The sequence below is a fragment of the Mustela nivalis genome (assembly GCF_964662115.1).
Source record: "Mustela nivalis genome assembly, chromosome: 11".
NCBI classification, from domain to species: domain Eukaryota; kingdom Metazoa; phylum Chordata; class Mammalia; order Carnivora; family Mustelidae; genus Mustela; species Mustela nivalis.
Genome location: NC_139030.1, coordinates 55,978,803 through 56,006,648, shown reverse-complemented (window position 1 = coordinate 56,006,648; position 27,846 = coordinate 55,978,803). Strand labels below are relative to the sequence as shown.

The following is a 27,846-nucleotide window of genomic DNA, read 5'->3' as shown; positions in this document are numbered from 1 at the left end:
TGCAGCTCAAATGACTCTACATTAGTAAAGTGAGATGCAGCCGATGACATATTATGTATTTTCTTATCATTCAGATCTAGCTTCAATGTCTCTCCTTCTAAGAGACTTTCCCCAAATACCCAATCTATAGGGTATTCATCAAATAACTTGTTTCATATGGTCTTATTCTAATTCTGTAGCATTTATTCTTATGTGATGCATTTCCTGCTTCATTTTTGTTTCTTGTTCCTCCTCCTCAAATTTCATTATGTGTACTATAAACTAAAGGCCTCATGCGGCAAGGGTCTATATGTGTTATTTGTTACCATGTTCTCTCTCTAGAACATTGCCTGGCACACTTCATAAATATTTCTGGAATGAAAAATTTGTGCCTGTTCAAACAGATTGAGTCAAACCAAAATTACCAGGTTGCCTTCAATGAGTGAGATGTACTAGTCTTTCTGATCAAGGTCAGACTAAATTTATATCATCAAAGTTTATGGTTGGTTTCACTGGAATAGCAGTCTGACAATTTCTGCCCATCATGGATCTTGATTCTTTGTATGTGAATCTGGACTAAGCACAGCTCATCCCAACTGGAAATAAAATTCAGCATAATTTCTGTCTTGAGACTTAGCCACAAAGCTATCAATGTCAACAACATGCAGCCACTTTAAAGTAAAAAATAAATTCAGAGAGGGCCAATAACAATACCTTACGAGCATACTCCTCTGGGTTCATATTTTGAACATGGTCTATAGCTTTATACATCATTTTCTCTCGGAAATCATTAACTATCTCACGTTCAATAACTCCTGAGTTACTGTGCGCAACCAAAACGTAAGTGCTCTCATCAGCTCTGGCTCGACCACGGGCCTGAGAACATAAAGAAATCAAGTAAATGAAGGGTTATGCTTTTCTGTGAACACTCTCATTTTTGGCCTGGAATGGTATTCATTGCCCCACGTGCCAGTCTTCAAGTAATTTCTCTATTCTCAGTAAAGTTAGTTATTATCCATTTTTTATAAGTCTTTTCTTTGAAATTCAAAATGCACTTTAATGAACAATGTCCTAGAGCAATGATGGTTAGGTTACCACAACAACCCTCAAGACCTTCAATTATACAAGACCATCCTGTCCACCCTTTCTGTTCCTGAGACCCTTCTTTCAATGAGGGCACCAACATCATTGACTTGCAAGAGGGAGACACGCCTCCGGCCTGGTAGGAGGGATGGATATCTCTGACCTTGACACCATGGCTGTTGAGAATACAGTTCTGTTCCTGATATCTATGCTGAATTTTGAGCACCCTTGCCCATGAAAACATGATCATCATAGTGATAAATTTCTATAGTACCCTTTAGAAATTGATACTTAGGAACATTTTGAGTAACAGAAAATATTGTGGCATGGCCCAGGAACCTAACTACCAACTATAATATTATCTGTATAAAAATGCATTCAGTGCAATAAACTGTGAACAAGCTAAATCTTGAAATACAATTATTTCCTAATTTGGTGGTTATCTGGTTATCTTAGTCTTCTATGACTTCTCTTCCATGCCAAGGTACAATTTAATGTATTTTAAAAAGAGACTTTAGGATAAAAGACCTCAACATGAGGCAGGAATCTATCAAAATACTAGAGAACATAGGCAGTAACCTCTTTGACAGTGGCCACGGCAACTTCTTTCAAGACATGTCTCCAAAGGCAAAGGAAACAAAAGTGAAAATGAACTTTTGAGACTTCATCAAGATAAAAAGCTTCTGCACAGCAAAGGAAACAGTCAACGAAACAAAGAGGGAACCCACAGAATGGGAGAAGATATTTGCAAATGACACTACAGACAAAGGGCTGATATCCAAGATCTATAAAGACTCCTCAAACTCAGCATGTAAAAAACAGATAATCAAGTCAAAAAATGAGCAGAAGACATGAACAGACACTTCTCTAAAGAAGACATAAAAATGGCTAACAGACACATGAAAAAATGTTCATCATCATTAGCCATCAGGGAGATTCAAATCAAAACCACATTGAGATACCACCTTATACCAGTTAGAATGGCCAAAATTAACAAGAAAAGAAACAACAAGTGTTGGAGAGGATATGGCAAAAGGGGAATGCTCTTACGCTGTTGGTGGGAATGCAAGTTGGTGCAGCCGCTTTAGAAAACAGTGTGGTGATTCCTTAAGAAATTTAAAATAGAGCTACCCTGTGACCATGCAATTGCACTACTGGGTATTTACCCCAAAGATACAGATGCAGTGAAAAGAAGGGCCATCTGTACCCCAATGTTCATAGCAGCAATGGCCACAGTCGCCAAACTGTGGAAAGAGCCAAGATGCCCTTCAACAGATGAATGAATAAAGAAGATATGGTCCATATAGACAATGGAATATTACGCCTCCATCAGAAAGTTTGAATACCCAAATTTTGTCTCAACATGGACGGGTCTAGAAGAAATTATGCTGAGTGAAATAAGTCAAGCAGAGAAAGTCAATTATCATATGGTTTCACTTACTTGTGGAGCATGAGGAATAACATAGAGGACATTAGGGCAAGGAAAGGAAAAGTAAATTGGGGGAAATCAGAGGGGGAGACTAACCATGAGAGACTGTGGACTCTGAGAAACAAACAGGGTTTTGGAGGGGAAGGGGGTGGGGGGGAAGGGTGAGACCGGTGGTGGGTATTAAGGAGGCAAGTATTGCATGGGGCACTGGGTGTGGTGCATAAAAAATGAATCTTAGAGGGGCGCCTGGGTGGCTCAGTGGGTTAAGCCGCTGCCTTCGACTCGGGTCATGATCTCGGGGTCCTGGGATTGAGTCCCGCATCAGGCTCTCTGCTCGGCAGGGAGTCTGCTTCCTCCTCTCTCTCTCTCTGCCTGCCTCTCTGCCTACTTGTGATCTCTCTCTGTCAAATAAATAAATAAAATTAAAAAAAAAAAAAAGAATCTTAGAACACTGAAAAAATTAAATTAAATTAAAAAATAAAAAATAAAAAAGATTTTTAGTTAATGTTATAGGAAGAATATTATTTATATTAACAGTAGAACTCCCATACATACTCAACAAAAGGTGACAATTAAATGGTTAAGATAATGTGGGTTAAGATAGAGAAAAAGTGAAACTAAATGGAAATTAGGACATTTCACTTTTGTCTTGCATGTATAACTCTGCCTCTCCCAAGATGTTATTATGAAAAATTCCAAACACACAAAAAACCTGCAAGAATAGGGAGGAAAATGCAGAAATAGCAGAGCTCCCTAAAGTTTGTGCATATTCCTTGTCAGACACTTTAGGGACACTGCACTTCAAATTCCTGGTCCAGCTGGGAGATCACAGACATCCTAGGGATGAGGGGGCCTCTTTCAACTCTTACAGACAGGCCAGTGTCCTGTTTCTAAAGAGTCTTGGGACACAAAAATAACCAGAGTTGTTTAGAAATACAAAAGTTATCTGTTGTCATATAAATTAAAAGACACCATAAAAGGCAGTAGGATGAAGCTCTTCAAGGTTTCTTTTTCTTTTAATTGAGGTATAATTGACATATAACATTATATTAGTTTTAGGTGTGCAATATAATGATTTGATATTTGCATAAGATACAAAATGGTTTCTCTTTTAGAAGGAGAATAGATATATTTCAAAACTATTTGTGCTGTTTTGCTAAAAGAAAACAAACACACACCACAAAATCCAAAATTAACGTATTAGAGGTATTAAATGTACCTGGACCATGGCTATTTCATTAGTGACGAGACCATAACGGATAACGATGTTACATTCTTTAATATCCAGACCTTCTTCTGCCACTGTGGTAGCGATAAGCAGATTTATTTTTCCTGTGCGGAATTTACTAATGACTTCTTTTTGTTCATTCTGTAGAAACAGTTTAATAAATTAAATTTTGTGATGCAAAACACATTAAAATCTTCTAATTAGCAGAAGAAATAATAAATTGCAACTGGTCAGTGCAAATCAAAGGATTAGATCATACACGGATTCACTGCCATCTGTTTTTGGCATTGAACAAAGACATGATGGTGAGACAACATTTGATTTCCAATCTGGGATTACCACACAATAACAAAAATATTTCCATCATCCAGTCTGGAAGTGGGAAGACCATCATTTATGCCAAGGAAATAAATTGATGGGTGACTTGGGAGGGAAGAAAAAGGAGACGCTTTCAGTGGCGAAGAGGATAAGGCAATGAGAAACTAGAATGGGCTTTGCTTTTTACTACATGAACTTCAGAATCTTTAATATTCAGAAAATAAGATTGGGTGACACTTTTAAAGATCACTGAATTTTGAGTCACAGATAAAATCACACATTCTATGCCATGTCTGGTCACTGTAAGAGTCACTTGAGCAGGAAACCTGTGAAATATGTCTGGAAGGACATGTGAGAAACAGAAAACATTGGCTGCCTCCAGGAAGGGAGAAATAAGACTGGAGAACAGTGCCCTGAACCTTATTAGTTCTGAAAGAGGTAAATATATTATGTGTCCAAAGAAAAGATTAAGTAAAAATGAAATAATAAATTATTAAAAACATAATTATAATAACTTATTAAATTTAAAAACTCTGAATTTTGAAACTTAATGTAAGTAAAGAAATGAAAGCACTCTGGCCCTTGCAGAGGAGAAGTGAATAAGCATAAACCTAGCCCAATAGGGCCAGTGTGGTTTTGTTCTCAGACTCATAAAAGCTGTTGGTCCAATCGGCCTCTGGTGCACATTTATGCCATCTTTTATCCCCAAACATGAAACATTAGACAAAATAAACAGGTCAGACCAATAGTGTATTTTCCCACCCTCTCCCCTTTCTTTTTAGAGGCAGTGTGTGTCCTTTTTGACTCCTAAAAGCTGAAGAATTGTGCAGAAAAGCCTCTCTCCAGTCTTCTCTGATAATTTCTCCTTCTCACACTCATGTACGCTTATAAGAGTTCACAAGTCTTGGGATTTTAGCAGAAAATGTCTGCGCTACTAAAAAAAAAAAAAAAAAAAAAAGCAACTTTAGGAGTGCCTGGGCAGCTCAGTCAGTTAAGTGTCTGCCTTAGGCTCAGGTCAGGATCCCTGCTCAGCAGGGAGTCTGCTTCTCCCTCTCCATCAGCTCCTCCTCCCCAACTCCCCAACTCATGCACACGTACTCTCTCTATATATATCAAATAAATAAATAAAATCTTATAAAAAAGAGTAACTTTAATCATGAGAATTTCAGACATAGTCCCTCAAATCATCTCAGGTAAATTCCGACTCCCTCTCTCAATGAGTAAGTCCAACTGTTCACAAGGGGAGGATGTGGGACATAAGGAAGGGGTGTTTTATTTTGACATGGTAGCCCCCAACTCTGAAATGGCTAAAGAGCAAAAAGTCACTTGACAACATATTTTCCTTTTGTACCTCACCTCTTTTCAAAGAGGAGCTGAAGCCATATTTAACCAAAGTCATAATACTAAAGTTAATATGACAGAAACTTAAAAACAGGAGTGGAGGAATATAGATGTACTATTTGGAAGGAGTAACACAGAGGCAGTGAGACTGAGCTTCAGTTTTGCCTGTGAGCTCCCTGAAAGGTAGGGCAAAAAGGAAACAAATTAAGTAATCTAGCTCTCATCACAAAGGAGGAAGTAAGCTCCTCAACCAAGGAAAATGGTCCTTTTTTCCTCTGGCATAAATTTTTGAGGCAACTTTACCTGAGTTCATGCAGAGAGTATATTGAACATTATAGTGTAAATTTTCAAAAAAAATTTTCCCCAGCAAACATTAAAACAGATTTAATTTGTTCCAAAGGACTGAATTTTGATGAGATAACTGGAGTGTCTCCTTGTCCAGCAAGACTCAAGGTCAATACGACTTTAAAAGAACGTTTTATTCTAACAAGCCATACTTGTATGTCTACAAGGGCCTTTTTTCCTCCCATGGGTTTTACTGTGCACACAATAAGTAGTATAACGAAAGGAAAACAAAACAAAAACAAATCTTAAAAAGGAAAAGAAAATCACTCATAGTCCCAAATCTCTAACGTGAAATGTCTTCATTTTTCCAAGTTGCCTTACAGATCTCATCCTATGCAAACATATTCTACATTTTTCTAATTATAATGCACATATTTTTGTGGGGATTTGATTTTTCCACTTGATATTATATGATAACCATTTTTCCATTTTGTTACTAAGTTTAAATGTCAATCATTTTTGCAAAGGAAACTCAATTTCGAAAGTTCCTCCAAGTATGTGAAAAAAAGTGACTCCTGACAAAGCTTAGTTTATCAGACACCACAGATTAGATTGCTACTCAACTCACATTTTATTTTAAGAACAAGCATTCTATAAAATTATTTGGGTTGGGGGGGGGCAAGAGAATTGATGGAAAAAAAGACCACAACAATTTGGGAATGGTAATAAGAGCGTAATGAAAGAAATATAGAAGGATGTTTTCACCTGTGTCATGGGCTTGAACTCACTGCTGTGTCCAGCTCCAATCAGATGATGGGCTTTGACTCCTACTTCTGCAAATTTTTTATTTTCAGTAATCCACTGGGAAAGGGCATATGCACTCTGTCGTGTTTTTGTGAAAATTATTCCTCGGGCTGATTCCTCAGTCCTTGTATATTGTTCCATAATGGTGTTTCTTAATTTGGTCAGCTTTTCATTTTCGTGTTTTGGGTTTTCAGCCAGCTTTTTCAACATTCTCCTGTTTTCTTTAAAAAAGAATTAGTTTGAATTATAAAATGTGAATAAATTACAGTGGGAGATTTTATATGATGAGATACTGAGATGTGGCTGAGCTACCGTTAATCTTATGCTATCTAATGATCAGGCTAGCTTAGTAAATAAATATACTGCAGTCTTGTTGACAATAAAACAAGATGACCAAGTGACTGATTGTGATTATACAATTCATGGCTAATCTGAACCCATGGGAAAGAACCCCAGTATGAGTGGGATTTCCTCTTTCAAAATGAAAGATGATTTTAAGAGGGCCTTTCGGAGAGCTCTTGAGAAGCAGCGGGCTCACACCAAGAGGCAAATGCATCAGAGTTTGCAATCAACATAACATTGATTCTTACCGAAAAATAAATCCATGAGAAATCTATCTGTCTTATCCAGGCTCAAAGGTTTCTTTTCATCGACTTCGTCTTCATCACCACCGCCATCTCCGTCCTCACCACTCTCATCACTCTCATCTTCTTGGACTGCATACTTCTTTTCTTTCTCATCATTATAGAAAGCTTCAAGGTGATTATATGCATCAATCGTTCGAATTGTATCATTAATTTGTAGGGCCTCGTTGTACTTCCTCAAATGCTCTGCACAAACCCGTTCTTTGCGATTTCCTTCTCGTGCAGCTGTGAAAGAATATGTTATGTACAGTGAAATCATGGTAGAACACATTCCTTAAAATTGTAATGTGGACTGGACTATGTCTATGATACTGACTCCAAAATTGGCTTCATGTTGTTTTTGAGATGGCCAAGGTAAGGCTCAAAATGTGCCTTGAGCTCTGAAAGTTTTCCAACCCCTAGACTGGCTACCTGAGTTCTGGGTCAGCAAGAACACAGACCTGATCGGTGCTGACTCAGAGGAATGACACGGAAAACATTTCAGTTGAGTTTGCATTTGGAGACAGAAAAATAATATTTATCTTAACCTGTTAAACATACAATAAGTGAAAGACTCTGGAAATAAAGAGAAAATGGATGGATTGGTGCGTCTTTCCTTAGATAAGGTATTAGAAACATGTATTAGAGGTATTAGAAACATGTTCATCCTGGGGCACCTGGGTGGCTCAGTTGTTAAGCGTCTGCCTTCGGCTCTGGTCATGATCCCAGGGTCCTGAGATCAAGCCCCCCATCGAGCCCCGCATCGAGCCCTGCATCAGGCTCCCTACTCAGCAGAAAGCCTGCTTCTCCCTCTCCTACTCCCCCTGCTTGTGTTCCTTCTCTCGCTGTGTGTCTATCAAATAAATAAATAAAACCTTAAAAAAAAAAAAGAACGTGTTCATCCTTATACTACTTCAAACACAGAAATTTCATTTGATATTCCATTTGCTTTCAGTTTGGTTGAGAATATATGACATATCATCTGAAATCTTGGCATAAACATGGAATAAACTGTTAGGTCAAAACCCAAATTACCTTTTTTTTCCATTTGAGTGGTCCATTGTTCATAGGGTTGAGTTCCAAAATCTGGCATTGGACTCATTTGGCAAAAACTTTGAATCTTGTTCATTATTTCTAAAAGTTTATCTTTAAATGGGTCCTAAAAATAAATTATACTAATTTTTACATGCTTATATTGTTAAAGAAATAACATTATCTTTGTTAAAATAACTTCCATGTTATAATAAATTTGATTCAGAATCTTTGTCTGGACAAAGTAACAAGTAAATCTCTGACCACCTCTTTGTACATGTATTTTTTATCAGTAATCCACCCTTAAGCCACACACATACACCAACACTAGGTACTGCTACCAGAATTTCCATTCTAAAAATTTCACAAAAATAAAATTAATGGATAATGTGCACCTTGAATGCTAATAGTAATTTTAAAATATATGTATTAAAGCAATGCCCCCATATTTGGAAAGACTGCAATGTAATTTAAGAAACATTCTCTTTGGAAGATTTGGTTTCAGTATTATTTTTACCAAAATAAAAAGTTAAGAGGTAGACTTGTAATGAGCACAGGGTGATGTATGGAAGTGCTGATTCACTATATTGTATACCTGTAACTAATATAACACTGTATGTTAACTAACTGGAATTTTTTTAAAACAGGTTAAGAGATAGAGTTAAAAAAAAAAAAAAAGAAACCAGACACATAAGAGTGCATACTATATGATTTCATGTAAAGTCCAGAGTCAGTCAAAACCCATGTTTAGTATTAGAAATCAGGATAGTAGTTATCCTTGGGGGCTGGGTGACTGGAAGGAGGCATAGGGGTTTTGGGGGTGCTGAAAATGTTCTGTCTCTTAATCTGAATTTTGATTATACAGATATATTCATCTTATAACATTTCAGCAATCTGTACACCTATGAAGTTGCAGTTTTCTGCATTCCTGTTATACTTCAATAAAAAGTGTATCAAAATAAGTCAGTTAAAAAGTAAGACAGCAACTTTTTTAAAAAACATATCCTGATGGGTTTGTGGGGTTTTTTAAAATGATTATGAGTAGAAACATGCTTTTAAATTTTTAAGTAAAACTGAGTGAGTAATAAGAAGTAAAGGAAAATCAAGAATATTCAAATGTTCTGGTTCAGCTGGAATAGATAGTAGTCATCTTTAGAATTTCCAAAACATTGATCTATGGAGATTGGTCAGGAACATTGGGTTAGTGCCTACTACAATTGAAATACAATATTGTCTACTATACATATTTCATGATTTTAATCCTAATATCCTTTGAGGTAGATTTTCAATGATTATACTTCTTATCAAGTACATAGAGCAAAACTTACCATGCTTTTTATATTTTACAAAAGAAAGTATTGACATAATATTCTGGTCATAATGTCCAAACTAACACAGTTGATTTTTATAATCAGTGAAAATACTCATTGCAAAAGCACCATCAAAGTAAATATTTTACTTCTTTACCATGTCAGTATTGTCTTAAGAAAGTAAATATGCAAATTAGGTAGGATTCCCATTATCATTACCAACTGTAACCTGGTAGCAACAAAATGGCTCTGTGAAACGTCAAAAAACTACTGCTGGAATTCACCCAGAAAGTAAAAAGAATAAAATAAACTACAGTAATTCCTCTAGTTCAGCTATACAACCCTCTCCATCCCAACCCCATGGCTCACATGTAGTCAAGCTTCTCTTCACATAAACTGAAAAACTAAAAGAAGGCTGGAAGATAGAATTTGCAGCAGTGTTTTGTTGCCTCATAATTAAAAAAAGAATAAAACTGTAACTTATTTTGCAAAAAATTTAAGATAATATTCTTCATATGGTTGGTATTAAAAAACTGTGCATCTTTCAGTTGAGTATGGTATTATAATGGATTGTTGAACACTACATCAAAAACTAATGATGTACTATATGTTGGCTAATTGAACATAATAAAAACAAAAAAAAATCTAATAAATATAAAATTTTAAGCACATACTTCTCTGGTGTCATCTGCAATTGCAAACTTTTTGCATGGCTCTTTTATTTGGTCTTTGAGTTGATGAATATTTTCTTTCACAGTTTTAATGGTACATGCATCGAGATTAGCACATATCTGGAAAAGAGATTTTTTTCGATATTCAAATATTTACTTTTCCTTTTCAACTGACTTAATGTAGAATTATTTTTATATAACAAATAGTGACAGTGGCTAACTAAATATAGCATTTTAGTATTGCTTTACTGTAGATCTGACTAACCAATACATTTATCTGGATGGACTAAAAAAAAAAGCTTCTAAATCTTGGTGGGTAATTCCAGAAAAGGAACTGTATTTATTTTCATTCCTTAAATTCCATTTGCCAGCTGGAAAAACTGACACGGAAACAGTGTAGCAAATTACAGAGATCAGCAGAGAATGGCTATGAGATAACCGCATTATATAATACATTTAAAGGTCATCTTGACATCCCTGGATTAGATTACCACCTTCTTCCACACATAAAGAGGACAATGTAAGGCTAGGATTAGCGAAAGCCTAGATGTGCCTGGATCTAGAGTGGTGTTAGTCCTTAATCCCATAATAAATTATATCTTGGAATAAATAATTATGCCTCTGTCTGTTTTACATGATTTTTACTGAATTCAACTTCAAGTAAACGACTTAAACTATAAATGCAATTGTCAAATGCAAACAATAAATTACTCTGCCTTAGGTTACTCTGAATTCACTTAACACTTGAAATCAACAATAGTACTTGATGTGGTGTTACCATTTGGGGTCAGCTGACAAATAGTACAGCCTCAACTAGCGATTCTCATAACTGTTTCTCATTTAATTTGAATTACCCAGAAATTGAGAATCACACAGAAGAAAAAAGGCACAGAAGAAAATATGCAATTTTGAAACTCATGGAGTATTATGAAAATTAGAAATTTTCATAGATTGTGCATATTTCTCTATCAAATGGATCATCAAATTTAACGATCAGAGTAAATATTTAAAATAAGGTATTTCTGGGGCGCCTGGGTGGCTCAGTGGGTTAAGCCGCTGCCTTCGGCTCAGGTCGTGATCTCAGGGTCCTGGGATCGAGTCCCACATCGGGCTTTCTGCTCAGCGGGGGACCTGCTTCCCTTCCTCTCTCTGTGATCTCTTCCCTTCCTCTCTCCTACTGTGATCTCTCTCTGTCAAATAAATAAATAAAATCTTTAAAAAAAAATAAATAAAATAAAATAAGGTATTTAATTTGTTTCAATTTTTCATGGATTCTATATGTACTCCATAATTTTTGTGGTGTTTTCTGTACCATAGTAACTTGTTAGGGCATATTACTGTTTTGTAGAAGACATGTTTAGCAAAAATATAATGATTTCACTTAACCAATGATCATAGAATACCTTTTTCTATGCACTCCATGGCACTTGGACTAATCTTACTCAAAAAGCCCAGGAAACACTGGCATTTGCTTTAGGGTGCTGTCGTTGTTGCTGTGCTTGCTGTTGTTGTATTACATAAAGTTAATGGCTTACTTTTAAAATATGATCCTTGGCTTCAGCTTGCCTTTTGGCTCCTCCAACACCTGGGGAAGCTGTTAGTCCTAGTATCTGAGGTAGGGGAATCACTGGTTTGCATTCTTTCTTGAGTTTATTGTTTTTCAACTTCTGTTTCAAGTAACGCCTCATGATGTTATTATAGACTGCTTCTTTGTTGGTGTGATGGCATTCATCAATGACGATGAGGGAAAAGTCTTAAAAGAAAATCCAAATGGTTCATTTGTCCATACCAGCAAGGCAGAGTGAAAAAAAGTACCTTAAAGGTAGTAAACTGAACTGCCACGGGAATGTCTTTTCTTGAGCAGAATCCTAGCGCAGACCTCACTTTTTAAGAGGGCAATGTGACTGTGTTAGTCACCTTTACATCCAGAGGTCCATGTATATTAATTATAAAACTGTTCTTGTTAGTTATTATCCCTACTTAAAAGATTAGTTTTGGAAAGTTTATAAAGGTAAAAGTATCACAGGATGGAATTCAATCCTTGCCTTATTCCCCCAAATTAATCAGGATTACACTTTCGTTCTTTAATGAAACATTTAAAGCTGAAGAGGGTTTTTTTCTTAATGTCAAATGAGAACCATGTCATTTAAACAGAGATAATTTTTCCTTGTTTTAACATCACATTTAATTATTACAATTATTATAATAATTATTTATACTTCTTTCCCTTTCTCTCACTTTCTCTTCCCTTCCCCAACAAAATAGAAAGGATTATATTTCATTCTATGGAAAAGATAGCATATCTAACAGTTTCCATTAGCATATGAAAATAATCTTGTTGGTACCTAGAAAAGAAAAGTAAATGGAAAGTCCAGTGAATGCTTGATTTAATACCATATTCATATATAAATAAAGTGATCTGATTAAAATGTATCATAATTTTTGTGTTTCCCTAAGAAAATAGAAGAATTCATGAAAGCTTAAGCAATGAAAGACAATCTAAATCAGAGATAATCTTTTTATTTTTACTTTTATTTTCTTTAATTAGGCTCCACACACGGCATGGAGCCCAGCATAGGGCTTGAACTCAAGACTCTGAGACCAAGACCTGAGCTGAGAACAAGAGTCAGACATTTAACCCACTGAGCCACCCAAGTGCCCCTAAATCAGAAATAATCATTTTAAATCAGCATTTTGAAAATTATTTAACTAATACACCCTGTTACCACCATCAATATTACTAATTCTTCTTTTTCTAAAAATAAACACTGAAACCAACCTGAAAACTGGACACCATCATCTTCTCCTTTTTCTGAATTTGAAAGGGAGTTTTCAAGGATCTGAGCTGTACTAATGATAACGTCATAGGTTTTGACAACTTCTGGAAATGATATTTTCAATTGGGTATCACCACTTAATCCAATAGTATGATACCATTTCTTCAAAAATGGTTCAAACTCTTTGCGGAAGAGCTGTTCAACTAGTGGCACCTTTAAAAATGACCAAATTAAAAAAAGAGAGAGCACAGTCAGGAAAAAGGAATTGATCAAAGCCCTACTATGTGGCAAGTATTATCAGAGGTGTTTACATTAACAATTAATTAAGCTAACAACCTATCCATCATTACATTCATTAATTTTAAATAAGCATTTACTAGATGCCTATTAGGTGTAGACATTGTATCTGAGATATAAAGATCAGGCTGACAACTTTGAGGAACTCAGTCTAGTTGAGCACATAGCCTAAGATTAAACAACAAAAAAACACACATTATTAAAACAGAGTGTAAAAATTCTCCCAAAGAAATACACAAGGTGACAGCAAAGAGGCCCAAGTAACTGAGTACTCAAAAGAAGGATTTAGAAAGAATTTTAATCTAGTAAACCATGGGTCAGTGACAAGATAAATTAAAACTAAGGCTGGATAAAAAATAAATTCTGAATTCACAGCTCAGGGTGAGGCTATAAAGGACTGTGAATACCATGCAGGATATTTTAAATTTAGTATAATAGTTCATAGGACCCTTGTGAGTTGTGGTTAGTGTTGATTTATTCCTGCTGTTTGTCTTGGGATAGGGCCAGAGGCAACATGCCTAAGAAACTGAAGGGAGCAGAGAACCAAAAGTGAGAAGGTAAGACACTGCCTGGGAGAGCAAATGTGAGATGAAGGGGTAGACCACTAAAATAGCTTTGGTGGCTGAGAAAGAACAAAAGAGCAAACAGATCGGCAAAATAAGTGGAAATCTTTCAGAGGTGACTGGCATTACTGAGGAAGTGTGTTGGCATTGAGGTTACTCAATGTAATTGGCAATTCACAGTACCTTTGTCACTAGTAAGTCAAAATGCAGGTCTTCAGGAAGACCCTGACTTGCAAGACCATCATGCTGGAGATGGAACCCACTGATACCATAGAGAATGTGAAGGCCAAGACCCAGGATAAAGAAGGCATCGCCCTGGCCAGCCGAGGCTCATCTTTGTAGGCAAGCACTGGAAGATGGCCACATTCTTTCAGACTACAACATCCAGAAAGCATCAACCCTGTACTTGGTCCTCTATCTAAAGGGTGGGCATTAATCCTTCAGTGTTGCATTTACAGTCCCCAGTGATGGCATTACTGGCCATTTGCTCCAAATTAAGTTTAAAAATTAAATTACTACTTTCAGTAATAGCTGAACCTGTTGAAATTTTTAATAAAGATTTTGTTGCCTGGTAGCAAAAAAAAAAAAAAAAAGTCCTTTCAGCTGACTCTCTGTATGTCACAGTGTCTGCTGAAGGTGGTTCAGTTGACCCGTCAGTGCTACACATTACCAGTCTTTCAGAATACCTCCTAGATTAGGGAAAGGAATAACCAGGCCATCTTGAAGGTTATATCCTCGGAGAATTTTTCTCACAGGAGCCTAGGCATGTACAGTGTGGCAAATAGAGAGTGGGCTGGAAGAGTTTCAAGGGCCAGCATCAAAGAGTAAGCATTATACCATAATATAATTACTAGATAATGTGATCAATGGTTATCTTTCCACTGGTCTGCAGAACATGTGTAATTCATCTTTTTACCTGAAGTAAGCCCCACTTATGTGTAAAATGAGGGCTGGCTGATACCCCTGGCTGAAAACAGTGTACAAAGAACAATGCTTTATATCACTGTCCAGTGTAAATAATCAAGCTAAGAGTGCATGTGGAGGGGAAAGGAGTAAACTGGAATCTGAATTTAAAGGAAACAGTGCAAACCTAAAATCAATAACCAAGTCTGGTAAGTGGGAGAAAATAATATAAGGTGAGAAAAATAAGAAAAGAAACTTTCCATTAGTGTTTTCATTTTTTGCTTTATTTTTGTTTGTTTGTTGTCGAAGTCAAGTCTCTGGTCCATCTGCCACAAAACCACTTGAGAGATTTGGAAAATGCAGACTCCTGGGCCCCACCCAACGGTCACTGAACCCAGGGACCATCTCTGGGGGCACAATTCTGTGTGCATAACCCACACACTTATATGAAACCTCTCATGTGACAGTGAGTCTTTAAAATGTAAGAACCACAGTTCTTCTCTCTCTCTCTTTTTTATTTTTAAGATTTTATTTATTTATCTGACAGAGATCACAAGTAGGCAGAGAAGCAAGCAGAGAGAGAGAGAGAGAAGGAAGCAGGCTCCCTGCTGAGGAGAGAGCCCAATGCGAGACTCAATCCCAGGACACTGAGATCATGACCTGAGCCAAAGGCAGAAGCTTAACCCACTGAGCCACCCAGGTACCCAGCTCTTCTCTCTCTTACACAAAGTCATTTCTGACACAGTTTTCTAGAACTACTCTTTTCATTCTACTTACATGAGACAAAAGAACTAATCTGAAGAAGTAAGAAAGATTCTGAAGAAGAGAATGAAAATTAAACTTAAAGGGAAGAGATAACAAGATCCAAAGGAGAGAAAGCCAGCCCTGAAAACTGTTCCAGCCACTTACATATTATGTGACCTTGGACAAGTTACTGAATCAGGGAAATCCCTTCAATTTCTACACCAATAAAAAGAAGATAATGTTAACCTATGGTAGCACTGTTGTGAAAATTAACCGAAATAGAGGCTGTCATTTTTCTGGTCCTCAGAAAACTTCTCTGATATTTTGCTGATCCTTTCCTTCCAGCAGTGTAGTGAAAAAAAGAAGGGCAGTTGGCTTCACAAGATAAGGTTGACGTTTCAGTTCTGCAGCTTATTGGCAGGATGAGCCCTGACAGACCCAGTTTTCTGATGGGTAAAATGAGGATAAGTATGGTTACTTCATGAAGTAGCTGTGTAAATTTAATGAGATAAAATAAGATAATTAATATTACATCATGAAGTGCAATGCAACATTATTTATCTTATTATTAATACACATCTCTCACTTCTTGGAGTGCAGATTCCTGAGAACAGGATCTGCCTTTGATTTGTCTTTGAATCCCCCCATGCTGTTGAATGATTGAAGAAACTCAATGCCAAGAGGTGACAATAGCAACCTGGGGTTCTGCCCATCAAGGATGAGTCAAGCCCTTCCAAAGAAGCAGTATCTTCTGATCTACAGAACAAAAATAAGTTTTCACATGAGGTAGCAGGTGTTGGAAATCCTGATACTCTCTCTGGGTGGCGTTGACTTCCTACTGAAGGACACAGAGAAAGCCAGATGCAAGTTTGACATGGCTAATTGGGAGGTGTGTGGTCCTCTTGGAGCCTTTTCCTGAGATGTGACAGAGTGTCTGCCAAGACTAATCAAACCCAACTGCTACCCACTTCTGCTGAATCATATGGGGCTGCATTATAGCATCTGAAGGAACCTGGGATTTATCTCTCGTGATGTTGAAGCCCTAGATAGGAAATAGAAAGTCTGGGAACACAGGTGGTGTTTTCATTTCTCCCTGCATTTGAAGGCGATAACTTTGGAAAGCATGGAGGCAGGGAGATGAAAGTAAACGATGTTAGTGGGGACAGGATTTCTCTTTTCGAGATCAAGGGTTACAGTACCGTCTATTAGGCCAAATACAGAAGTAAGGTGATGGGACATACAGGGCCAGGCTCAGCTGAAGAGAAGTGAATCAGCTCAAGTTACTTTAAAATGGAAAGAAATGGGAGGATAAAGTCAACAATTATGACATATATGGAAGAAGTAGTGGAGAGATTTCTAGTAATTCTTAGGGAAAAACAATAGAGGAGTAGACGATGAATTAGACTTATGTCCTTATGTGTCTGCACAGCAGTGCAGTGAATATGAAAAAGTAGTGAGGATAATTTAACATTTAAACATGGCTGCTCATGTGGATTTGTAAGAATCACCCAGATCCAATGAAATGAAAGACTTGTGATGAGCATACAGCACAAGAGGAGAAGCCATTAGAAGAACAAAGTGCATGAGAGGCATACAAAAATCTAAGATCAATCAACATGCATGAAAGGAAGAAATGAATGTAAGTATTTGGATTTAGAAATTAACTGCACAAAAATAACTTAAAGGAATTCTAATTTAGCAGATTTTCAGACAAAAAAGAAACTGAGGCTTTTAGTTTATGGCAAACTCCAGATGAGTCTGTGGGTGCCGACACCGGTGAAAAAGGCAAACCTGGTCATGGGTTTAGAGTCACATCTCATCTCTCTTATAGTCTGCTTTGATAAGACTGTATGAATTGTATTTTCCCCAATTCTGGATGCTTTGGAAGTATTTGAGAAAGGTCTTACTTATTTATATTTGAAGAAGGTCTTCAATAAATGTCTCAAAAACTATGGGCACTCAGGATGATGAAAAATCTGGAAACCATGTTATATGAAAAATGGGAATATTTATCCCAGGGAACAAAGAAAAACGAATCAGGAGGCACATTGCTGCCCTCTCTATGTGAAGGGCAGTCAAGAGGCAGGAGAAGTAATCCTTACTCTGTATAATCACACTGGAAAGAACTCTAACCAATGAGTGTGGATTCCTGAGAAACAGGTCTTGGTAGGGCTTTCCATCAGTGCCAGTCATTCAGAGAATGGATCAAGCTATCTTATTATAAGTGGGACTTCCTGGATATCCCAGCTTACTTAGCAGAGGCAAGAGATGAGATGAGAGCTGGATCTTGAAGCCTGCTTTCAGCTCTAAGGGTTTATGACCCTGTGACCTGATAAGAGAAGGGAAGGAAGCAGATGCATTAAAAATATCTCCCAGGTGTTGAAGCTTCATCCTTCGGAGGTGGTGGTGTAACTAACAAGGAGACAGTTAGGGACGGAAGGAGAGCCTTTAGGGAGGGAGATGGTGAAGCCTCAGTTTGAGGAAACTGCAGAATATTCAAATGATATCAAGAACTCCAGATGAAGTATCTTCAAATCCAGTTAACTTCGTTCTTTTCTCTAAACCTGGCACTTAAGACCCTGTTCCCTGGGTAAGGAGTTCCGTTTAATTGGTTATGGAGGTGAGGAAGAGGGAGTGGGAGAAAGAACTAAAACTTCCTGACTCATTCCCAGGCTTAAGATAGATTATCTAATTTAAATTTTAGAGCAACTGCACAGGGCAGTATTATTTTGCTCGTTTTACAGATGAGGAAACTAAAGCAAGGAGAAGTTAGGAATCTGTTCAAAGTCAAACTACTGGTGGGTAGAAGGTGTATTCAAAGCTAGATTATTTTATTCCAAAAGATAATGTCCTTTATAAAGAGTATACGTGAGGGGCACCTGAGTGGCTCACTGGGTTAAAGTCTCTGCCTTTGGCTCAGGTCATGATCCCAGGGTTCTGGGATCGAGCCCCACATCAGGCTCTCTACTCTGCAGGGAGTCTGCTTCCCTCTCTCTCTCTGCCTGCCTCTCTGCCTACTTGTGATCTCTGTCTATCAAATAAATAAATAAAATCTTTTTTTAAAAGCAGATTATATGTGAAAGGCTAATCACAAATAAAATCTAATGTATCACTATTGTTACAAGAGAAATAAAACTGTTTTAATAGTAGGCATTCAAGTATGAAGAAGAGGTTTTCAACTTAGCAGTTACATAAAAAATGCATTTGGAAATAAATGATATAAATTATTCAGTTCATAGGGCGCCTGGATGACCGAGTCATTATGTGTCTGCCTTCAGCTCAGGTGGTGATCCTGGAGTCCTGGGATCAAGTCCTACATCAGGCTCTCTGCTCAGCAAGGAGTCTGCTTCTCCCTCTGACCTTCATCCCACTCTCTCAAGTAAATAAATAAAATATTTTAAGAAAAGAAATTATTCAGATCATAGATTCTGAGTATGTTTCTTTGGTACCAAAATGCAGGTTGCAACTAAAACCTTTGGTATAATAGAAATCCAAGAATATAGAAAAGCCATATAATCCATTACCATATTTTTGGTAAAGGAAATGATGAAAATCTAGTGATGGCATAAGTAACAGAAAAAAGACTATGTCTGACCATGGAAATGTATACTCAGTTTTACTTCACAAAGTAAAGAGTAATCTGCCCAATATCAAATTTACAAATTAGTAAATTCATTTATCTAAATAAAGCTCCAATAACTAGATTTTATTTTATAGTGAAGAAGAATTAAACCTGTTTATGAAGATTGTTCTTTAGATACCCCAATATATAAATTATTACAGGAAAACCTCAGTTACATTTCAAGTAACATCTATATATAATTCTTGGAAGTTAGTTATCTATTTTCCTTTTTTAAAAAAAGATTTTATGTATTTATTTTTCAGAGAGAGAGTAAGCACAAGCAGGGGGAGCAGAGGTCAGAGGGAGAAAGAGGCACCCTGCTGAGCAAGGAGCTTGATTCGGGACTTGATCCCAGACCTCTGGGATCATGACCTGAGCCGAAGACAGATGCTTAACTGGCTGAGCCACCCAGGTGCCCCTCTATTTTCCTGTTTAACTTGATTTAGATTAGCCAAATAGTCACTTAATTTTCTTTTTATCTTCAAACAAATGATAAATCTCTGGTAAAGAGGACTTACCACTTTTGACTAAGGGTCAACAGTCAAAGAGATTCCAAAAGACAGTATTTGATCCTAGATTCCAGTAATACTTTGGGGTCATTCATGTCCATGTACCGATAAATTAGTGCCATTTAACCTTAAGGAATATCTGGGTAAATGTATTATTCTTTACACATAAGTGTTTATGTGTAAAGCTATTTGATTTATGCTCTGGTGTTATGAAAAAATACATTTTAAAAGATAATAACTTGAATATTACATATATCTGAAAAAGCAAAGACTTAAAACAAATTACATATTTCGACATTACTCTTAATTACATTAAGTATGTGTGTCCATTGTTATATATGTCATTTTACAAATGCATAGGAAAAATAAAGTGAAAATAAGCACTGTTGCACTATGTGCTACTTGACTACCTTATTGACAAGGACTATAACTTTTCCAGGTTCAGATGCTTTTTTCTTCTTGTCCAAGTGCTCCTTGGCAATGTAAACAGCCACTCTGGTTTTCCCACTCCCTGTAGGTAGGCATATAATGATATTTTTCCCCTCCAAGGCTGGTTGGGCGACTTCCATTTGGTAAGGCCTGAGGTTCAATTCTGGCTCAGGAGATGCTCTTTCTGCCACATTCTCTTCATCTGAAGGAAATTAAAAGGCAGAAAAATAAGGGAACAGGCAATAAAATAACACAGGCTAGGAAGTCTGAAACCCAGCATAGGCTTCTCATGGCTTAAATTCTTTTTCATGTGTGGTCCAAACCAATCCGTTTTTCTGTTTTCTGTACCATATGGGTGTCAGCTCTCTGCCGGCATCTGCGGGGTCGACCCAGGCACCCCATTCTGGAAGTGGCCTGGGGGTGGAGGGGCAGAGGGAGTGAATGAACAGGATGGAGGACAGGAGGGGAGGTAACATGGGAGAGTCTTTTCACAGAGTGGGTCAAGCCAGGCGAAATTGCAAGAAGGGCTGCTGTACAGGATTGGCAGGAATGATTCTTAATGCATCAGGCTTTCCGGTTCTTTGTTGAGCCCTTATGCCCTACTTGTTTCTCCATAGTCTTGCCACCTACGAGTCAAGAGGAACTGAAAAAGAATGAGTCATTGTCATCACCACCCCTCCTTACTTTTTATTGCAAAGAAGATATTATAGCTGATTGTACTTTCCTTCACTTGAAAAACTTTATCTGACAACCGAATACCCAAAAGCCTGCCCATCTATCTATCTCAAACATCTAAAATGGCAAAAATAAATAAATAAATAAATAAATCCTACTTTTGTCATGTGAAGTAGCTAGATTAAACATATTTAAGGAGGGGGGAAAAACTCCTCCCATGCAAGCCTTTAACTGATAGGTTTTCATTAAAAGATGAAAAACAGTTTTGTTGGTTTAAACTGACTTGTGACTGATTTTGGCGTTTAGTTTTAATTATGATCTTTATCCCTTCCTTATATGTATTCTCCATGTGTTCATATTTTCCTGAAACTCAAAGTGCATTACAGTAAAAATATTTCCAATTAATACAGATTTCTAAATTTAAAATTCTCATAAAGTACTAACATATATTAATTTTTTGAGCATTAGAATAAAATTATTATAACATATCTTGGTTTAAACATACTTCGTTTAAAAGTGATCACATTTATCTATATTGGCCAGGGAAAAAAGATCTAAAAATGTATAATCTATCATGTGGAATGCAGTAAAATAAATATTACATCAATTTAAAAGCCCATCTTTTGCTTTATGTAATCATAAGAAAAAAATGAAATGACAGCACTTAGTACTTCATTACACATGAAGTATTCCTTCTCTTATCAATGACTGCAATAAAACTAAACTAACAAAATCCCATTAACTTCGCAAAAGTTGCTGATGATTCCATTTCAGCAACTGGATAATTCTCTTTAAATGGGTTTTAGCTTGTTGTGATAGTACTATCTGCACAGGTAGGAAAATTCACACCAAATATCATTTAGTAAGAGTCATCTACTAACCCGGCAGGAAATTTGCCTTCTCTGCGGATGAGTAAACAAAGAAGCAATACATTTAAGTTATCACTGGATCATCTGCTGATTCATTTAATAGGATTTTCAGGAAAAACCCATCTGAAATCACCAGCATTTAAAGATACACATTTACAAGTTTGCTCTCCATGTTTGCTTTGAACTTTACAGCAATCATAATAAGTCATCTTCTATTATATTTATGTAAGTTTCAAATTTATTTAAGATTATCTTTACTTCTCTCCTAAGTGGCTTTTATAGAAGATCCTAATATTACCAGCATTGATTACCTAATTTTTCCAAAAGAGCAAGAACAGTTGCAAAGGAAGATGGATATACTTTAAATTGTGTTTAACCCCAAGATCCAGGAACTTATACTTTCCCTAAATCGATATTTAATTTAGGAAATTCCTTAAAAGAGATTAGTAAATTCCCTTTAATTTCACTCTAGGTCTATTTTTGCATGATATTAAAAAAATAATAAAATTCTGCTTCCCTTGTAATATTTGCAGGTACCTCTTTAAATAATCAGGTTCACTTTTTGTTTTTCATGCTTACTACTATATCCTTGGGTAACACAAATTAAAAAGAGAAACTTAGGGCAATTTCTTATCTCTTCCCCAAGTAATCTAAGACTAAGTCAAATGAGTAAAACATCGATTCCACTTATGCAGGCTAGATATTTATTGTACTAATAAATGTAAGCTTAGTGAAGATGTTAAAAGGGCTATCATGTTCAAAATTTGGTCCCGGAGCCAAACTCATGTTGTTTCACTGCTACTTAACTCATCATGTCCCACTAGTTCATTCTGCAGCAAATATTAACGGGGTGACTATTACATGCCATACAGTCCCACGAATATGGTCCTTCTCTTCAAGGACTTCAAAGTCTAAAGTACTATACTGTAGCCACTAAAAATGTCTGGCTATTAGACAGATAGCTCAAGTCACATCTATAATTTTGAGTCAAGTCCGGGAAACTTGATAGGTAGCCCCAAGTTTAAAAGAGAAGCACAGAGTGAACATGGAAAAAAATGAGAGTTGGATTCATTGTGAGAACAGCATCCAAAGAAGAGCTGGGTGAGTGCTAAATATTCAGCCTGATTCTTGCCTTTTCACATCCTCTGACATAGGGATGGAAGAATTTATCCACATAAGCAATGAAAAGAGAATTTTCTCTTCTCTGTCACCAGAAGGAGAGAACTGGGCTGGTGTCAATGAGCCAGGAGCCAATTTCCTTTATAAAAGAAATGTTTGGGTTTTTGTTTGTTTGTTTTTTTTGGTTTCTTTTTGGCTTGCTTTGAAAAAGCAAAATCAATTAAATGCAATAATGAATGTGGTATTTAAAATATGCACAAGCTTTGAATAACATTGCACCCTCCCTCTACAACAAATATTGATTGAAGACCTTGAAATTATACTATACCATATAAATGGTCAAAAAATAAAATCAAATAGGACTTAAATAATAACATTTTATTGGAACTACACCATGTGGCACATTTCATTCTCACATTGATTTTGACAGCTGAGTTATTCTTGGAGAGAAAAGGTCTGTCACTGCATGTGTTTGAAATCGACAAAGTATTCCTTTACCTATAGTATGTAACTACGGAAAAACACGCCATTCCAGCTGGACAAATATTAATAGGTATTACCTCGAAATAGTAAGGAAACACTTTCTACATATCAGGCCAATGTGTTTTGCCAAAAATATTGCCACTTTGTGAGATGCAGTATATCTCTCTCAAAATGAGAGACAGAAAAGCAAAAAAGCCTTCCATAGCATACTGAGAATATTTAAAGTTTAAGAGCATCATTAATCATGTTTTAGCATGATATAGTACTTCCACAGAGGAGCAAAATGTTATGGTCTTGGGTCACATCCACGATCCTTATGTCCCATTATGTAATTGTTGAAGGCAGACAAAGGACATATGGGATAGAGTCTCTTCGATGTTAACCTCAAAAGTTAAAATATTATCCCAAACATTGTAATGCTTTTCAGAAATTCAGTATATGTTTACCAATTTGCAATTTCTCTAATCCCTTTTTTGCATTGATTTCTACTTTGTTCTGTATCATGCACCTGAGGGAAAGGAATTTCATAATTTTATGAATTCAGAATTTTATTACCCATTATGTGAAGTAATTCTTTGTTTCTAAGCACGGACCCCATCTAGAACATCAATGGGTGCTCTCTGAAAATGTGTTCGTCTTCAAATGTATTTGCCTTTGAAAATGTATTTGCTTTTTAAAAGTAGGTTGCGTTCAGATTTATCACGTCTTTCATGACACACTAAGGACAGAAAATCAGCAAATAGTTACATTCACTAACAGCACTAGATAGACAAAATGCCCAGCACATACAGGATGCCCATTAAATATTTATTGAATGAATGAATATTGTTGAAAAGCCCTTACTTAGACAAACAAAAATTAGGATGAGGTCCAGAAGCTTAAAACAGCCATAAAGATGTTAAATATTAGCTAGAACATATTTTGAGTTCTAACATCAATAACATTTAATAGAAATGTTAATTATTAAATCTAACAACTGTATAACAAGTATGGAAAAATCAAATACAACCGCAGAAATAAGCATAGGGCAATAACTTAATAAACACTGAGTGCAGTGAACAGAAAATGAATTAACCCTTTAAAATCCTGGAAAGCTTTTAGGGCAGATGTAAATGATTTTATGTAAATGATTTTATCCCTTAACGACTCTTCTAGCTAAATTTCGGTAATTCTTCTCACAACCCAAGGGAATCTGAAGTACACAATATTTTCCAAGTTTTTTTCTACAACTCAATCACAGAACAAATGAATAATAAAGTAATTTGTGTTTCTTAATTTGCCAGTTTCCTACTGATTCTTAGCTGGCCACATTGCAAAGCATTTTTTGTTTGTTTATAACTTGTTAATTTTAATTATGAAATAGTTCAAGTGCACAGACAAATATGGAAAGGTATATAACAGATATCCAAGGTTCTATCACCTCTTCTTAGAAAATGTTAACATTTTAGTTCAGTTGTAATCATTGGAATTGCACATTCAAACAGCAGAAAGAAGCAATATGAGATCTACCAGACTGACAGAATTTAGGCAATCTGATAACAAAAAGTATTGCTGAAGTGTGGGACTGGGAAAAGGCACTCTCATTTATTGTTGGTGTGATATCCAACTAAGAGAGCAATTTGGGAAACACCTAATAAAGTCCTCATTTGGTGACAAAAATATTTTTGGAAACTCTACTTCTATGCAAGAGCTATTCAGACAAATTGAAACTCTTAACTGCATGTGTAATTTTAGTTTTTCATTTTAAAAGGACTCTTGTTAACTGGGTGTTGGGCATTAAGGAGGGCACATGATAAAATGAGCACTGGGTGTTCTATGCAACTGATGAATCACTAAACTCTACCTCTGAAACTAATAATACATTATATGTTAATTCATCAAATTTAAATAAAATAAAATTTAAAAAATAAAGGACTCTTGTTACCTGCAGTTAATCTAGAGTAACAATCCTCTTATGGACAGTATTTTTTTTTTTAATTTAAAATGTTGTTAAAAAAAAAAAAAAAAAAGGTAGGGTATGGGAACATATGTACCAAACTGAATACATGATTGAAACGCAGTCAACTTAACGGAAAGGGATAGCATGAATAAAATAGGTGACCTAACTCTATGGAAGGTGGCATATGCATGTTCTTATCTATCTCAAAAAGATAAATCCCGGATCCAAAATGAGAGAGCTTGGTGCTAAGACTTTTGTAAGTTGTACTTTTAAAGAAAGTGAATGGCAAAGTTCCAAAAGAACTTCAACTGTAGAAAAGAATTGCTTTAATTGCATAAATCCATTAGGGAGGGTATGAACAGCCCCCATGCTTTCCACTATATGGCGTCTTATTTCACACTTTTTAAGGTTTACACAACAGTTAGGCAGTACCTGAATCACTTCCCATGGTGCCTGAATCACTGCCCATGTTGCTGTTATGTCCAAGACTTTCATCTAAGCAGCTGACACTTCCTTCTGCCAAACTTGTGTCTGATTCTGCAAAGGAAAACATTTTAAAATATTTTTAAAATATTTCTGAGAATAAACGTATTTTAACTGCACACCTCTACAGCACACAGTACATGCAGTTCAATGCAAGTGGAAAAGGCACACCCAGACGATTGTGAATAAAAGGTAAGAGTTTCTGGCAAGCAACGTTTAGAAACTCCACCAAGGATGAGCAGCCGCAGGGTAGGGAATCAAACACGCACACCTACTTTACCACACGCCCGATGAGAGGAAATACAAACTTGTAAACAGTTATGACATTTGTTGTCCCCCCACATGGGAATTTTGTCCCAGAAAAGAAATTCAACGCTTGATAATGGCATTGAGACACAAAGTATTACATAGTAATCCCCTGAGTTATTTTAACACAAGATGGTAGGAAATTAGTAAAGTATAAAAAATTAATAAAATACATGGTTCTGTTAATGGGTTATGAAAATAACAACTCAGTGATAAATGTAACTTTAAAAATCTCCAAAAGAATTTGCTCAAAAAGAATCTCATTAGAGCCTGGCATGGCAGTTGTACTAGAAGATTATGTGAGGTTGGAAATCAATGTTTTGCTTTACTACAATTAAACAAAGCTTCCATCAAAAAGTTACAGTGAAGATGAACGGCAAGAGGACTCCTTTAATTTGTAAATCCCGATGTTTGGTTTTCAGTACCCAGTATCAGTTGTTTTTAAAAATCCGCCCCCCTCCCAAGGAAGACTTCCCTCTTTACAGTTTATTGCTAAGGACTTATGCAATCTCATCCACAAGGATCAGAATTATTGCTAAACTAGTAAAAGTAAATGAAAGATGGCAACAAACATTGGCTCTAGAATCAGGACTCGTGAAATTGACTGTTGAGGTTGCTCTGAGCCTGGCTTGCCGTTAGTTAAAGTGGGACTAGTACAATTTGCTTCCTAGAATTTGATCGCCATTAAGTAATATTAGGTACAATCAGCTCTTAGCACTGTATCTCAATTGCTGGTGATTGGAAAACGAAATAAAAATCAAGGAGTTGGCGTGTTATTAGGGCATGAGTTCCATTAAATAGTGTTCTTCTTAAAATTAATAACATCTCATAATATTTATACTTGCTACATAATTATCATTTCATGCTAAAGCTCCCAAAGGCACTAAATAAATTACATGAAGGTAGCCTTTAGATACTTAGACTAGTCTGAGTGTCACACATTAGAGCTAGAAATAGAAGTGGCTGAAAAATTCACTAAGTATATTATCAATAAAGTTTCTCTGGAAAGAAACAGGGTATAACTCTTCAAAAAGACAAGTGTCTTCATTTTCCTTAACCAGTTATTTTTTTTAAGTTGGTGCATTGAGGTACAATTTATCTTTTTAACTGTCTTTATAATCACTCTTTTTAAAAAGTTTGTTCTTTTAGGTAGGTTTAGTTTGATGAATCTGACAAATGTATACAGTTTTGCAACCACCATCACAAGCAAGATTTTTCTATTACCTCAGAAGCCGCCCCCCCCCCAAAAAAAAAGAAGTCCCCTCGGGCCATTTTGTTGTCATTTCTCTCCTGCTGCCCCCAGTAGTTCCTGATTTCGTTTCTGTCCCTAGAGTCTCACCTTCTCCAAAATGTCTCATAAATGGATTCACACAGTATGTAACCTCTGTTTGACTACTTGAACTCAGTGTAAGACGTTTGGGATGATTCCACGTTGTTTATATCAGTAATTTTTTTCCTTTTTATTGCTGACTAGTACTCCCTGAGCATCCGAGATGTCTGTGACATCTCCGTTCCAACTCGGATAAGCCTAGTCAGCATGAAATATAATGGAATTACAGCCGACCCCAATCAAATATATAAGGTATCTTTTCTTAAAAGTTAAGTGCTGATAAGAAATTCTCAATGGACATACATACTGTTTAAGTATATTAGCACAACATAAATATACTAATGTGAAAATACTGTGCCTACCAGTTGTTGTAGATTAGCTCTCAAACTCAGATTTGAGGAATCCCTTATGATCACACGGGAAAACCTGTATATCTCACTGAGAGATTTTAAATATGGCACTTTGCAATTCCCAGAGGTATGCCTTGTTAGAAGCTTAGAGGCGAGTGTGGGATAGAACTGTCAAGCAGAAGAGAGTTTTGGGCAGATGTACTGATGAAAAGAGAATATGATTTGTAAGGAAAAGGCAAGGTGTAAAATGAGATGGGGAAAATGTCATTGCAAGGATAATTCTAGATCTAGAAGTATAGACTACAATTTCTGAAGCAAAAAAGTAAATTTTGACATGCTTTTCAT

At 36.3% G+C, this 27,846-nt stretch overlaps 1 protein-coding gene across 1 annotated transcript in view; it reads right to left on the bottom strand.

Moving 5' to 3' along the window:
- The window catches only part of IFIH1 (interferon induced with helicase C domain 1), a 55,839-nt gene that overhangs the window by 3,891 nt on the left and 24,102 nt on the right, over window positions 1–27,846 (bottom strand). Inside the window, exons 4-13 of the mRNA XM_082691250.1 lie at window positions 25,465–25,569; window positions 19,929–20,149; window positions 12,883–13,093; window positions 11,639–11,856; window positions 10,107–10,223; window positions 8,126–8,249; window positions 7,058–7,336; window positions 6,429–6,688; window positions 3,711–3,860; window positions 694–855 (exon numbers count right to left, since the gene is read on the bottom strand). Of these exons, the coding sequence (XP_082547376.1) occupies window positions 694–855; window positions 3,711–3,860; window positions 6,429–6,688; window positions 7,058–7,336; window positions 8,126–8,249; window positions 10,107–10,223; window positions 11,639–11,856; window positions 12,883–13,093; window positions 19,929–20,149; window positions 25,465–25,569 (1,847 nt within the window). The remainder of the gene's footprint in view (window positions 1–693; window positions 856–3,710; window positions 3,861–6,428; window positions 6,689–7,057; window positions 7,337–8,125; window positions 8,250–10,106; window positions 10,224–11,638; window positions 11,857–12,882; window positions 13,094–19,928; window positions 20,150–25,464; window positions 25,570–27,846) is intronic.